This window comes from Sycon ciliatum, chromosome 3, assembly GCF_964019385.1.
Source record: "Sycon ciliatum chromosome 3, ocSycCili1.1, whole genome shotgun sequence".
In the NCBI taxonomy this organism is placed as follows: Eukaryota; Metazoa; Porifera; class Calcarea; order Leucosolenida; family Sycettidae; genus Sycon; species Sycon ciliatum.
Genome location: NC_088645.1, coordinates 16,342,100 through 16,358,426, shown reverse-complemented (window position 1 = coordinate 16,358,426; position 16,327 = coordinate 16,342,100). Strand labels below are relative to the sequence as shown.

Sequence of the window (16,327 nt, the reverse complement as noted above, 5' to 3'; positions counted from 1 at the left end):
CTCTTTGGTCTAGAAAGAATACTTTTTGAAATTAATTTTCACGACAGCGCTGCACTAAAACTGGCCGCACTCGAAGAAGACAACAGCAAGCAAAAGCAAACGGTTTTTTACCTTTATACCTCCTACATGTAGTGACTAAAGTGCTGGCAACTGAAATCCTACCCCCTCGAGCGGTACCGGTGGGTTCAAAGCGGTCTCTGTTTCGTAGTTTTAGCATCCCGTGTTGGGTCTTACTCTTACCAAGAGTCCATGGACTCTTGCTCTTACTCTTAGTCTTACTTCTTAGCGATGTGAGCGCACCGCTCGGGTGGGCGGATTTCAGTTGCCCGCACTGACCATGCTGACTGGTCTGTACTGTAGTACTACGTAGCTGTAGATCTACGTGGGGTACGTCGTGGGTATAAGCTTCTACAGTCAACTTCGCTAATAACGACTGCGGATATAACGACAATTCGCGAATAACGACAGAATTTCCATGCCCAGAGCAAAGTCCCATCCCACTGTAATACATAAAAATGAGACTTCGGGTATAACGACACTTCGCGAATAAGGACACCTTTTTGATGCCCCGCCGAGTGTCGTTATAAGCGAAGTTGACTGTAGTTGTCATAGCAGCCAAGTGGGCCCTCGCTAAGTAGTTACAGTAACTGAGTAAGTACTACTTAGGACGCGTGGGTGCAAAACCATGACACTGATTACCATGATTACTGTACTAATCGACTACACGTCGATACTAACCATGCTAACACAGACAGGCAGGCTTAGATGCTGTGTCACAATGATTATGTGTGGTGAGCTAGCTGTCGATCTACGACTACTCGGACTAGTACTGCGTGCGGCAAACATGTGCCAATGTAACGCTTCATGGCCTCACTGCGGCAACATATATTGCCAGTACGGTACTACTAGTACTAGTAGTAGTACTAGTACGTAGTAGGCACTTCACCCCATTTTTTGAAATCGCGTTTTAGTACTAGCACTGACCTGTACTGTACTGTAGTAGATCTACTACTGAGTATTTCAACTACTTCTAGTACTAGTACTAGTAGTAGTAGTAGTACTAGTAGATCTACTATTCACCGTCTGGACCTGGGGCCTAGGTGGGGGTCTTCATCATGCAATCATGGTCTTCGTGGTCTTCATCATTTTCATGGTCTACGCGTCGTGACGTAGTATACCCGACACTGCATGCAGTACTCCACTCCTGTCTCTGTGCTAGAGAGGAGTGTAGCACGTGCAGACGGAAGACTCTGCAAGTACAACTAACTTCAGGGCTCACAGCATCACACAAAAGCGTGGGCGCCATTTTGGACAGGCCGTTGTCACACGAGCCAGCCAGCATGCCAGAATTGTGTACATGCGATCAGGCAGATATCTCTGAAAACTTGAAAGTGGGGTGCATTCAAAATGTTCATTTGTACCAATGCTTTTGCCTAGGCCTCTGAAACTCTAGGAACATACTCTCAATACCCATTGTAAGGATTTGTCCGAGAGTTATTTGTTTTAATCGATACGGTTTGGCGTATATATGGAGCCAAAGTATCAGTTGGTGCAGGCGTAATTCTGATTTGGATTATTGTACTAAAATTGAAAAGTCTCTCGATAAGTTCTTCTAATTTTCCTACTGAAAATTTTAAGCTATTGGCCATCAAAATCGGGCCAGAGACGGGTACAAACGAACATTTCAAAGGCAACCCTATCTGCAGTGCAGCCGCGAGGAAGAACCGCGCGCGCTGCACTTGTTGGGAATGCGGAAACAACACTAGCAGCAAAGCAATTTTTTGAAATGTTTTTGCTACTCGCCTGGCGCTTCATCGCTGTGTCCTCCAGGAGTTATCATGGTTATGGCAGACCGAAGAAATACATGGCCAGCACAACGGCGAAGCCATTGGACTTGTTCTCTTGCAACGAAACGGAGTGGCGAATCAAATAATTCACAACTCCACATCGTCACCACTGCGCTACACGGCTCTTCGCAGACCAGCCGTATATTTACGTTTACACAACAGGACTTCACGGCGGAGAAACTAAAACTAGAACACGACGTGCGTCATTGCTCCATGCCGTCAAGAAATGCTAGTCCTTTCCCTCTCCCGTCACCCGCGCCTGTGCATCAGCGGCGTAGCTGCCCGGCTGTAGATGTTGAACTCTTTCGTCAACGACTGCAGGATTCTGCTCGGGGCTACTTTTCGCAGGACTCCGTGTGCGGACAGTCTGAATGAAGCGTTCGGCCGATAAGGCCAACACTGCTCGCGAAATAATCCACTTGAAAGGAAACAAGAACTACCGAAATGAAATAGAGATAGTGAGACAGTCTCCGGCTATCTCCTTCACCATTCACGACTCAGTCCTTGTCACAGCAACTAAGCCCAAGCAAGTCAAAATCTCCTAGCGCGACTGCGTTCTACGCCTGCGCTTAGCGGTCACGCGAGTTCGTTTCTATGGTGATCAGATCCAAGATGTCCTCCCACGTAATCGAGGTTTTGGCATGGTTGCTGTGAGCCCTGAACTTCAACTAACTAGTTACTTACAAAATATACAAGCTAGCTCTTGATCGGTATAATTATCGTGCAGCTTGTCATGATTTGGCGGAAGATGAAGGTCGCACCGCTTGGCGGGGGAGCAGAGTCTTACGTGAGCTGCGTGGAAAACTAACCACTTCTAATTACCTGATGATTTGCTCATGACTCATGTGTAGATAACTATGTCTACGTGGCCTCCTCATCCTCGCCATTTCCCGGCGCGAGACGCTCGCGCGCTACCAGTTCAGCAGTTGCAACAGGTAGTCAGAGATCGGCATAAAAAAGCTACTTGTGTTGAGTAGAGCTGTGGCATAGTACAGTGGTCATCAAGAACCTTAGGCTTCATCTTTTTAGTTGTGCTCCTGTGGCCTGCTTTCGTCCGTTGCCAGTTTTGTGATGCGTTGTGACAGTGAAGCAGAAATAGCAATTGCCTCTATCGGGCAGTGATACCCTTAGCTGATCAAGTACTAGCGTGTGCAGGCTGCCAAGCATCCACTCGGACAACGTCGGACCTATCCGTTTCGCTTGTACACAAGGGTAAGGAAAGAAACTGAGCATGAGAAATCTGACGCCGATACAAATAGATTTTCTTGTCACTCTCATCACTGGATTTTCGTGACTGAAGAATATTACTGTACAGCAGAGCAATAAATGATTATTGGAGAGGTACATTTGTAGAAAAAGTGCTAAAAAATGGGTAAGCGGGAACAAAGAGGTGCGATAGAAGAGAGGTTGCGCACGACGAAAATTCGTAAGATTTCGAACGTCGAGGTTCGAGAAAGGGAAGTTGCTACGAAGATCCGTCCAAACGCGACCGAAACAGAGCAGATCTACGAAAATATTTTTCGTAACGTGGAGTACTAAAACACATGTGAGCCAGAGCACGCTAAAACATGACCACAGACCAAAAATTCGATGTTCAGTTGTTCTTTTGTTCAAAAATGATCAAACACATCAAATGTTCTGTCTGAAAGTTTTGGATTGATCTGACATGTCTAAGTGTTGCTACAATGGTATTATATGCAGCATTGTTGAAATGGTGAAATTCTATGTACAGTAATGGGATTGTCATTTTTTGTATACAGTTGATATGTCCCTTGGTTCATCCTTTCCAGGTCAGTTCTCCCGTCCAGGGTCTTATAGCATGAGCTGACAGGTACTCTGCCACATCCAAAATTTTCTACAGGCAGCTGAGCTGGGTGTCCGAAATATCTCCTGGTTGGAGCACCACTGGAGAACTGCCAGCGAAAACATGTTCAACACCTGTAGACCTCCAAAGAAGTGGTCATGTTTTAGCGCGCTCTGGCTCATGTACTGATATTTAACAACTCCTAGTCTTGACTCTCCGTACCCGTGCGTGCGGCGGGTCGACCTACTACGAAAAAGTTCACACGTGAGTAACCTCACGATTTACGAATATTCGTCAGCTTTCTTCGTTAAAAATATTCGTTACGGCGTTACTGTTACGGAGGTAGCCTCAATTGAAGTATTATTCGTTCTCGTTCTGCTTCTTTGAATGTTGCTGAACAGTTTTCCTCTCTACGCTCTGCTAAATCGTTGCCTGTACGCGCCAGCTACGTCTAGCGCCTTGTTTCTACGCTAGCACTTAGCACCTTATGTGTCATCACGCGCTCTTATCTACATGTATGTGCTGAGTGTTGGTGTAGAGGCAAGGTGTTAGATGTGGCCGCCGCTCTTGCTATATATAATTATATAGTTCATTTGGAGCGTAGGCACAGTTGTTGTTTTCCAGAGTTCTGCTTGTGATGGTATTCTTCTGAATGGTCATCGAAGTAAATCTGAGTAGGGTTCAAGACAGTTAGTAAGTTGCCTTTCGAAAGTATCTCTGGGTTTATGAGCCACATTTACGAATTTCCGTTGTGCGCAACCCCTCTAGTAATAATTATTATCAGCCATACACATTCACACAAAATGAACAATGTGTGAACTTACGAATATAACTTCAGGGCTCACCACGACCGTACCAAACGTCAATAACGGTCTTTTGGATTTGACCATTCAGCGCAGGGCAAAAACACACTTGCAATTGTGGGTAGCTTTCTTAGCTTAACGTGGCTGTATTCGGTGGTTTCAGACAACAGACCATTGTGGATTCGTGTTCAGAAGCGAAGATGTGTTTTTGGAGGGTTACCGTCTCGATTTTTTTGATTTTGCCTTCATCAGTTTGGCTGAGATCGGATGGTGAAATCACTCCAACTTGAAGACGTGCAAACAAGTGAATGAAAAGAAATATAGAAAACGGGGATGGTGAACTGATAGAGAATTCCAAGACCGAGAAAATGAGCCATCGACGGTGAGAATCGGCCAAGTAGAACCGGTGTTTTACTTTTTTGAAGACATCAAGGTCGGCTGTGCGTTCCCGCGCGCACCAACAAAACCTGGCAGCCGAGCGCAAATATCTGCAAGTGCAACAAGAAAGGGCCGAGGAGACAGCAAGCGTTCCAAGTGAAGAGTTTACCTTCGTGGTGACTCAAGCTAAGGACTCAGGCAAGTCAGGGATCATACCAGTCACTTGTCACTATGGTCATGGCTAAGGAATTCATTTGTGGCCAGGAAACTCCACACTCGCAGGGTGAAAGCTGCGAGGTCAAACAGAAAAGAGTGTGCCGAGGCCACTATTCAAGAGATGGCGTTATTTTTTCACTGGCTCTTAGAGACTGGGGCACTGTTCGAGATAGGGCACTATTCAAGAGAGGGCTCTAATCGCACGAGCACGGTAAACCTTTATCGGTCGGTAATCGGTTATTTTGCAATTACAGTCCACTTCGCTAATAACGACTGCAGATACAACGACAGAATTTCCATGCCCAGAGCAAGGTCCCATCTAACTGTATACATTTAACTTTGGATAGAACGAACGACAATTCTCGAATACTTGTTAAACCGGAAAGTCTAATGACCAAAAAGTTTAACGTTTTTTGTAATTTTCTCCTGATTACGTTCATAAAGTTTAACGATGGCTAGCTGGCCTCCCATCTGTATGTGCCTCTTTTACACAGACATCTAGCGATAACGTGTTTTTCGAATAACGAAATAAAATTGGTCGTTTAAACGTTAGACTTTCTGGTTTTACAGTAATGACATGCTTCTAATGCCCCCAGGTCATATTCACTGCTTGAACAGACTTTCTGGGCTTTTGACAGCTATTTCAAGTACCTGTCAGTCAAGTACATGTACCTGTCATGCAGAAGTACCAGACGTAGACCCATGGTGATGGATAAAGGCACACATGCAAGACATGCAGCCAAGGGGGGGGGGGGGGCTTTTCTACCTTTTTTATTTTGCTTCAAAATTGTTGGATTTACCAGCACACCTACATGTAGTTGTACATGATTGCACAGTAATCATCATACATGTACATGTCCCTGGCCCTGTAGATGGCTCAAAATGGCATATTTTTCAATATAATTATTTTCCTTGCATATTGACTTTATAGTTCCTTTCAACTGCAATATGGAAATAAAGTACACATTGACATAGAGCAAGAAAAGAGCTTCATTTCGACCAGCAAACGACTTTTAGTGTACCAAGTGCCATACTGAACCTGCACACAGACCAAAACTAACCAAAAGTGCTATCTTGGCTGTCAGGTTTGACAGCAACAGGGTTGAAGTGGGCTCTGATCCATGTGCATGCAGTCAACAATACACCATTGCATGCACTTGAGTGAGGCGTGCTTTTCTGCAGAAAGTATTCTATGCTCCACACCTGTCAATATGAGTACCTGGTAATACAATTCTGCACACGTATGTACACAATCCGATATGTCACGAATGTATGGGACCTACAGTGGAACATCGATTATCCGCACATTGACTATCCGACCATTCGATTATCCGTAACAGTTTTTTTGGGCGCACGTGCCGTAGAGTACGCACTGTGCATTCAAAAAATACGAAAATTTTGAAAAGTAAAAGGTCGTACATGTACATGTACATGTTTCTTATCCGGAGCATTTGCCTTATCTGAACACCGCCTGACAGTTGTCTGCCCAGAGGTGGTCGGATAATCGATGTTCAACTGTAGTTCCAAAGACCACCTGGCTTTAACGACCGCTTTTGCTTGCACCGTGGGGTGGTCGTTTAAACCAGGTTTTACTGTATAAGGACACTTAGAATAAGGACACGTTTCTTATGCCCCGCCGAGTGCCGTTGTTCGCGAAGTTGACTGTATTTCTTCCACAGATAAAAGCAGGATGAGAAGCTGAAAAATGCAAAAATAGAATTTTATACCTCCTTTATTCCCAATCGAACTAACACACTTTCAACGAAACTGGGTGACTGCGCCCTACTACAGTCTATTTCAAAACATTTTCAATCCTGGCGATCGCCCAGGGAGTTTGCCGTGTTACCGTATGCGGTGCCTGGAAAAACTCGCTGTGAACTCGAAGAAATATTCCGCGCGAAAGCATGGAAAACTGTGGCAACCCGCGCACGCAGGTACATGTACATTGTACATCTGCTTTACAACAAACAGCTACAGGTAACTTCTTGCTCGTATCGATATGGAGTCATAGACTGATACTAATAATAATAATATAATAAATTAAATAATAAATAGACTAAAAGCCCCCACACGAGAAAAGGGTCACATTGGCTTCAGGGGTCAATTTTGAGATTTTACTGGGATGTGATTCCTTGATTATCACAGAATATGATGCAAAAACCCGGACTGAAAAATATGCATCCGTTGCGGATTTACAGCGATTTCCGTACCGGTAGGTATATACGATTTTCGTGGTGCACGAGGATGAAAATACCGGAATGTTCGAATACATCGTATGAGTGTTGTTTATGAATGAGCATGGCAATGTTATCAACTTAGTATCAACTTAGCATGGAAACGAATACAGGGACACTTGATGATGACTAGTTCTTTCTACAAAGGTAAAAGAAGCTACTTATTGTGTGGTGGATGCACACGTGATACAGCATACGGACATTTAGCTCACGAAAAAAGAAAAAAAATATGTCAGAAAGAGATAATGGGCATGACAATCAGGCATCTGCGTCCTGGATCTCAGCAGCAGCAGCAACAGCAGGTTGAGGGCATAGTCCATCCTGAAACTCGGGGGGAACATGCTGGCGGATGTGCTTGAACAGGTACTGTTGGCGCTCAATTGACATTCCTGCACACGGCAACACATCAGGCAGTCCAGCCCCACGAATTTCCTCGACAGACGACTTCAATAGGGAGACCTTGACTTGCTCAGACTCACTGTGCACTTTCGTAAGCACAACACCAGGATCAGCAGATGAGAACTCGAGATGGTGCAGCTTTGAAATGCCAGGCAGGGGTTTAAAGTGCCGACTGATAAAGGCATCCCACGCATACCACGGAACACTGTCATCGATCAACTGCGCAACGTTGACGGTGGCACTCTCATTGACAGTAGTGGCGAGCTGTGCCATGGAGTAGCAGTCACTCCGGCGGAATCTTTGCTTGAGCAGGCCAAAGCAGCCATCCACTAAACACCGCGTGTGGCCAGCCAGCATGAAGCTATACGTGATGCGGCAATGCAGGCCCACAATGCATCGCCATGCCAAATAGCCGACAATAGTCCTGTTCTTATTCTGTCCACCGCAGTTATCAGCAGTCAGCACACAGCTTTTCTCACCATAGCCGTACGTCTCAAAGTAGTGGTGAAGCAGCGAGCCAACAGTATTGGGACCATGGCCCTTCTTGCCATCTGCACCAATGGTGTCACATTCGTCAAGCAAATAGTTGACTTGACGTGGGACGGCTTCATTATTTACACAAAATATATGAGCTTTACGTGGAACTTCAAAATTCAGGGGACCTACTTGACGAGTATTGTGAGGGAGAGCAACACTTTGAGCAAAATCAAAAGTGTAATGAATAGAATGGAGGTCATTGCTACAAGGGAGGCATGGCGGGGAAATTGGTACATGGCATGCATCTAGCTCAGACTTTGCAGCAACTGTGGCTTCTTTGTACACATCTCGTTCCTTCTGTGCCTCACCTACATGTGACGAGAGCTGAGCGCATGCCTCTAGCTTGGCGTCTTCTCCTAGCGCACTGACCACACCCCTCCGGAACTGCTCACACCTGTCGCAGACATCTGTCCGGGGCGTCATAAACCGGATGTGCGGCATACACTGCGACCAAATCTCACGGTAGCTGGTTAGCCCGACAGGCTTCGCATCAGCCTCACCAGATGCCTGCAGGTACTCTTGGTGGGTGCTGGTGTACGACATGCGTGCTGGAAGATACACCGGCGGCCGCGCACTTCGTCCATGCAGAGGCGCAGGATGAGGGATGCCAAACTGCTCTCTGAGGGATTTGATGAACTTCACCACTCCTTCTACCTGCTCGAAGCGCAAGGCATGCACTGGCCTTCTCCCCGTGTTCCCATGCTGTCTGGGCACTGGTCCGTGCTCCTTTATGTGGCCGATAAGGTTGCGGAGGCGTTTTGTTCCCACTCCGTAAATGGTACGGAACGCTTTCACGCACACATGCCGTCCAAGGTAAGTGTAGCCGAACGCAACATACTTCCGCTTCTTCTGCTTGGTGGTTGTGTCCTGGTTGAATTTGGATGACTCCAGGATGCCAATCAACAGCAGGTCTGCATCTCCTTTTTCCATCTCTGCCATTGCCATCTGGGTTTGTTCCACTTGTGCATTCGCAAATTTCGAAAGACAATTCTCGGAGCAGCCACACACATTGAATTTGAAGACACCACTGCAGCTGTACTTATGGTTGATAAATATGGTGGTAAAGACACACCTGGCAATATGGCGGTAAACACACGCCTGCCCACACACGCTCTCTAGGCTGCAAAGTTCTGGCACAGAGCTCTCCTTCTCACCACCACCACCATCAGTTCGCGCCTGGCGCCTGGTCGATGCATGGTTGGCGGTGTCCGGCATAGCAGGCTGGTACATCAAGTAGTGCATGGCACATAGCAGATGACACAGCAACGACATAGCTCGATTGCGACGTACGTTTCGTCCCGCGTGTGTTTACCGCCATATTGCCAGGTGTGTCTTTACCACCATATTTATCAACCATAAGTACAGCTGCAGTGGTGTCTTCAAATTCATTCTCCCGAGTCAAGCTCCGTGTGAAGACATCCAAGAAGAAGATTGCCTGATGAGTCCAGCGGGGACGAAACGTACGTCGCAATCGAGCTATGTCGTTGCTGTGTCATCTGCTATGTGCCATGCACTACTTGATGTACCAGCCTGCTATGCCGGACACCGCCAACCATGCATCGACCAGGCGCCAGGCGCGAACTGATGGTGGTGGTGGTGAGAAGGAGAGCTCTGTGCCAGAACTTTGCAGCCTAGAGAGCGTGTGTGGGCAGGCGTGTGTTTACCGCCATATTGCCAGGTGTGTCTTTACCACCATATTTATCAACCATAAGTACAGCTGCAGTGGTGTCTTCAAATTCATTCTCCCGAGTCAAGCTCCGTGTGAAGACATCCAAGAAGAAGATTGCCTGATGAGTCCAGCGGGGACGAAACGTACGTCGCAATCGAGCTATGTCGTTGCTGTGTCATCTGCTATGTGCCATGCACTACTTGATGTACCAGCCTGCTATGCCGGACACCGCCAACCATGCATCGACCAGGCGCCAGGCGCGAACTGATGGTGGTGGTGGTGAGAAGGAGAGCTCTGTGCCAGAACTTTGCAGCCTAGAGAGCGTGTGTGGGCAGGCGTGTGTTTACCGCCATATTGCCAGGTGTGTCTTTACCACCATATTTATCAACCAGCCACACACATTGCCAGGATTTTCAGCAGCAGTAGCAGCCTCAACATCTTCATGTGCATCAGTGCCTTCCTCATCAACAGCCTCTGTTGCGTCCTCCGCCATTGCCTCATCTACATCGTCAGCGGCCAAAGCGTTGAACTGCGCAGCAGCACGAGCTATGTCCAGTTCATCATCCAAGAAGTGATCAGGGATGCCTTCGCTCTCCTCGTCATCCGAAGAAACAACATTCTCCGTGGCAGGGGCGCTGGCGTGCGCCTGTTCGCCTTCTCGTCCACAGAATTCGTCTTCAGCTTCAGCGAGGACAGCGGCAAGCGCCTCATCAGTCGTAAAATAGATTGGACGGCTCATTGTTCGTCAACAACAGGCAAACAACAAGTCGACATCAAGAAACAGCTGACAGCGCTCGCGAACCACGCCACGTCAAAAAATCAAACTTCTTCCTCAACTACAAACAACAATAAAACAGAGATCCCTTGACGGATTTTGCTCAAATAAACTGCTGCGTGAAGGTGTCACCAAGGCGCATGCGCAAACGGTGACATAAAATCGATGTTGTGCAACAGCTCCGCGTTGGAACACAAAAATGATGACGCACTCTCAAAAAACGGGATTTTCCCCACTTGAAACTTTGTACGCGATTTTCTCCAAAGTGTCACGGAAGCCAAAGTGACCCTTTTGTCGCGAGGGGGCTCCAGCGAGTCGAAACCGTGCTAAATGTTGAAGGGCGGCATGAGTCCCGATTTGTTTTGTGACCAAATAGTTTCTTTGAGCTGCGTCCCTGCGATGCAAGTTATTCTCACCGTGTGACGAAAACGACACGGACTCATTCTTCAGGCCATGACTTGGCAAAGCCATCGATCCGTGTGACTTCCGCGACATTTTGAGAAAAGCAGACGCCTATGGAAGCTGATAGAAGACGTCGCCGACGATTTCCCCCTATCTTCATACTTTTTAAAAGGGAAGTTAAGGCAAAAATTAAAATTTCACCAGTTGTAGTCTTCGGGGTGCTGAGTCGAATGGTCTTGGTCCGAGAAAGCTGAGACGCTCCCTTCCTACTTGAATCCCAATCGAACTCGCGCACTTCCACCGAAACTGGGTGACTGCGCCCTACTAGATGGGGATTTGTATGCAAAATGTCACTAAAAGCGCCGTTTCGTTCTTATAAAAGCACGGATGACCGCGATTGGCCCATATGTTGTAGTCTTTTGGACGCTGCGTCGACTGGTTTTGGTCCGAAAAGGCTGCGATGCAGCGTTCCTCCTTTATTCCCAATCGAACATGGTTGAACAAGCGGTCACGTGCTCCTGCGTACACCAGTCAGCTGGTCACCGTGCCTGCAGGGTACAACTTACTAGCCTGTTTGACCTTTTTTGGGTGCAGTCCTGTCACTCGAGTTGACCTCGAGTTGAACCTTGGTGTGAAAGTTGTCGCCTGCTGGCGTGGTGACCAGGTGATTTGGGCACCCAGGAGCACGTGACCACTTGTTCAACCATGTTCGATTGGGAATAAAGGAGGAACGCTGCATCGCAGCCTTTTCGGACCAAAACCAGTCGACTCAGCGTCCAAAAGACTACAACATATGGGCCAATCGCGGTCATCCGTGCTTTTATAAGAGCGAAACAGCGCTTTTAGTGACATTTTGCATACAAATCCCCATCTAGTAGGGCGCAGTCACCCAGTTTCGGTGGAAGTGCGCGAGTTCGATTGGGATTCAAGTAGGAAGGGAGCGTCTCAGCTTTCTCGGACCGAGACCATTCGACTCAGCACCCCGAAGACTACAACTGGTGAAATTTTAATTTTTGCCTTAACTTCCCCTTTAAGACCAAAACCTGATTGTCGATGTTTTTGAAATGGACTATAGATGGGGATTTGTATGCGAAATGTCACTGAAAGTGCCATTTCGTTCTTATAAAAGCGCTGATAACCGCGATTGCTCCATATGTTGTAGTCTTTTGGACACTGAGTCGACTGGTTTTGGTCCGAAAAGGCTGCGATGCAGCGTTTGGCCATTTTGATTGTACGCGAGTGAGTAAGCGGTCACGTGCCCAAGCGTACACCAGTCACCTGGTCACCGTGCCCGCAGGCTACAACTTTTACAGCGTACACCAGTCACCTGGTCACCGTGCCCGCAGGCTACAACTTTTACAGCGTACACCAGTCACCTGGTCACCGTGCCCGCAGGCTACAACTTTTACAGCGTACACCAGTCACCTGGTCACCGTGCCCGCAGGCTACAACTTTTACAGCGTACACCAGTCACCTGGTCACCGTGCCCGCAGGCTACAACTTTTACAACGTTCTTGTCACTTGAGTATAACCTGTGAACCTTTGAGTTGAACCTTGGTGTCAAAGTTGAAGCCTGCAGGCACGGTGACCAGGCGACTGGTGTACGCGCGAGCACGTGACCGCTTACTCAACCGGGTTTGATTGGGAATAAGGGCCGAAAGCTGCATCGCAGCCTTTTTTCGGACCAAAGCAGTCGACTCAGCATCCCAAACTAGGGCCAAAGACTACAACATGTTGGCTAATCGCAGTCATCCATGCTTTTGAGAACAAAACACGGCGCTTTTAGTGACATTTTGCATACAGTAAAGCCTGTAATGGCGACCACTTGGATATAGTGACCACTCGACCATGGCGACCACTTTTCCTTGTCACAGACGCATTCACATTCAAAACAGCTCGCCGACCACCCACCCGCGACCGCGTTGCACAGTGCTAGTACATGTAAATGTACGCATTGCATGGTGCACCATGCATGGTAGATCTAAGAAGAGAATTTTTCTCGCACCTCGGTCGATCTACAATCACATGTGTATAATCATGTATACTGTATGCATAGTCGAGTTATCGAAACTTTTCGAATAATCGATTCGTTAGCTTGTAACGATTTCTATTTCGAGTATTCGGTATAATCGTTTCACCTCTAGACTCCTTTTCCCTCCCCCAGGGGACCAACCGCAGTCAGTTTCTGGAACGTACTTCCTCTGTTAAGCAAACCTTCGTTGCGCTTTTAGTGTTCCTGTCATGATATTTTCTGTCAGCATTAGACATACATGTCAGTGATCTATCCCCTACATAGGGTAGCCGAGTTGTTGTCCATTGTTCTGACCCTCCGAAAAACGTGGAGTACTTCCAAAATATCGGCAAACCAGAACCGTTTCTCGATCCTGTCACGAGAACAAAACCCCAGGCACGCGCACATGACACCAAAGTGCAATAATGAGAAACAGTATGCAAGACCGCGTGGCTCGAAGAAGTGCCCAGAAGCCTGCCAGCGCTCAGCCACGAGTCAATGGTGCGCATCCGCACAGACAAATTCAATCCACTTGTGTTTGCAGCGCAGGGGAAATCAAAAGTGTTCGACATTCAGGCTGTCGTTCAGTCGGCGCAAAGCCCTGATCTCAACGCCGACGACTTGGCGTTCTTCCACAGCCTGTAGACGCAGGGCCGGTGCCACTGGTACGGCCGGTACGGCCATGGCCGTACCAAAAAAAAAAAATCCCGAAAAGTCGGTCCACGTGGCCGTGGAACGTCCAAAAACCGGGGAGAAAATGTTTCGATGCATGATTTTGTACAGGGAGCCGCCCAGAGTGCAGGATTTGCGGTCTAAATTCCAAAAAAATTCTGGGGGAGGACCCCCACCCCCCCCCCCCCCTTAAAGATGGCCCTGCGGCCGCACCGCTCTGTGGAAGCTGCCTCCGGCCCTGAGACAGACATGTCACTTGTGGCGAAGGAAACCAGAAAGGAGCTTCTGCAGGCTGTGGAAACGTGCTGGCATGAGTACACCGCTGCGAAGATGAGGACCGTTTGGTTGGGTCTGTATGGCTTCTTCTATGGCATTCTGGAGAGTGGCTACAACTACCAGCGCCACCGTGGAGGTTGTCAAGCCCACATGTGGTTCGAGTGAAGAACTTGGCCATCTCCACGATCAAATCGTGTCTTGGCAACTTGTGACGGCTGCGGAAAAATAGCTGGCAGCGCTGGAGTCAGCGGGAATGCTGACTCGATGTCATCAGGGAGTGAGTAGTCATCAGATTCAGACAAATAGTGAAGCTGGACTGCTTTGAAACGGGCTGTGTGACATCTGTAAATAAATATCTCTCAGGTGCTGCTTGTTTTCCACTTTGCAAAGCGTGTTTGTAGCCATAGAATGATTTGGACTGAACTGTACGAATGCAATGAAGTTTTGCTTAACGGAGGAAGGACTACCAGAGGTGAAAGAAAGTGATTAAATTTTATAGGATTGGGAGAATATTAAATGGAACCATGGAAACCAGTGGGGCACAAGTTATGCGTTAGAGTCCACCAAGTAAACCAAGTTTTAAACAGTCATACATGTACAAGGTAGCACCAGACTGGCAAGGAGTACTGAGACATTTCACGGCAAGGAAGTGAGCTTGAGCACTGCTCGATAACGCTAACCAACGGCCTTCCATCTTGGAAACGCATTACTTGTGCCCCACGTTTTCCTTGTTTCCATTTCATATTTCCTAGGGTCACCATCTGAGTACTCACTGCACAACTGAGGATTGGGAGAACTTCAAAATTAAAAGCATCAGTCAGGGATCAGTTTTGATCATTTCTTTTAATTATAATAGCATTCCGTTGCCCTTTTTGCCCTTATCAGGATCATGGATGACTCGAGAGCTGCTGCCATTTATGCACTGGCAGGGCCGCGACAGAACCACAACGGTCTGTCTGAAAAAGTGCAAAGTGAAGTAAAAGATATACCGGTAAGTGGCTAGCTAACTAAACTGCTGTCGATATTTGTGGATTTGTGACTTTGTCGCATTGTGCGTCTAAAAATTAGCGGTATGGTTTAGATCGCAGTATTGTAATGGTCGCGGTTTGATTTATTGAGACCTTAGACGGTGTCACATTATCGTTCGAACATTTAGGGGTGTGCTGCTAATGGGCCAGGAATGTAAGGATCGGGTAGAGCGCAGTTTTTTCATCAGCGCGGTTGTATTAATAGAATTTATAAAGACTTTAGACGGTGTCGCATTATCGTTCGAATGTGTAGGGGTGTTCTGCTAATGGGCCGGGAATGTACGGATCGGGTAAATTGCAATGTTTTAATCGACGCTGTTGTTGTATAAATAGAATGCTGATCATTAACAGAGGACTATGGGGAAAAGAAATATGACGGGGGTGACAGTGTTGAAGCTCTGAGCAGACGGCGTCTGCAGGAGTGCCTACACCGAGGGTAGAAGCCGGGAGAAGAGAGGTTCCACCGCCTCGAGAGTAGCCTTGCTTGCGAAAGGCTATGCCGACATCAAGAAACGACGAACCAAATACCCGTCGTTTGGAGACTCGCCGACTTTGTGACAAGATGCATCGACAGCAAGAGACTGCGGAACAGGGTTCCAGTAGGCAGGAGAAAAGACGTTATCATGCCCGAACTTGTTCGGTGTGCGGTGACTGCGGTCCGTCGGCGTAGGGCTGTCATCACGTATTTTTGTATTTGTATTTATTGTATTTCAATGATTACCCAGAGACTCTAGGCCTGTCGAGGGGATTTCCTACTTGGATAAATTTCATGATTCGGGAAAGAGTACACAGAAAGAAAACAAAGAAAGAAAGAAAAAGAAAAGAAGCAGACACAACAATTGTTTGCGCCAGTCAAAGTGTTGGTATGTCATCAGTGTAGCACTTGTATCTTCGAAAATACTGGATGGGGAATGTTTAAATTCGGGAGACAGGTCATATATGTGAGAGATGGCGGTAGACAATTCCATAGCATGCTGGCTTTGTGAGAAAAAAACAGAGAGGAAAACGTAAATTGTGATAGCTAATGCTCAGTTTGTTTGCTTTTCTCGAACTCGAAGACAGAGACAGGTGGAAACGTCACAATGGCTGGCCCTATCCCGAACATGTCACGTACCGTGCCGCCAAAGACTGCTGGCCACATGTTGAAATAGGGATTTCAACTGCAGAATCACAACGTGAAACAACTTGGTAGAAAATTTTGCTTGGACGGAGGAAGTAGTTTCTAATAATAACGAGAGAGCTTGAAAGCTCAGGGCCCTCGCTATGCTATTTTGCC

The 16,327-nt window shown here is 47.3% G+C and overlaps 1 protein-coding gene across 1 annotated transcript in view; it reads left to right on the top strand.

The window, feature by feature from the left end:
* The first annotated feature begins 2,576 nt into the window (after positions 1-2,576).
* LOC135811571 (uncharacterized) overlaps positions 2,577-16,327 on the top strand; it is a 50,386-nt gene continuing 36,635 nt past the window's right edge. The window contains exons 1-2 of the mRNA XM_065324802.1: positions 2,577-3,059; positions 14,909-15,014. Of these exons, the coding sequence (XP_065180874.1) occupies positions 14,913-15,014 (102 nt within the window). The 5' untranslated portion in view covers positions 2,577-3,059; positions 14,909-14,912. The remainder of the gene's footprint in view (positions 3,060-14,908; positions 15,015-16,327) is intronic.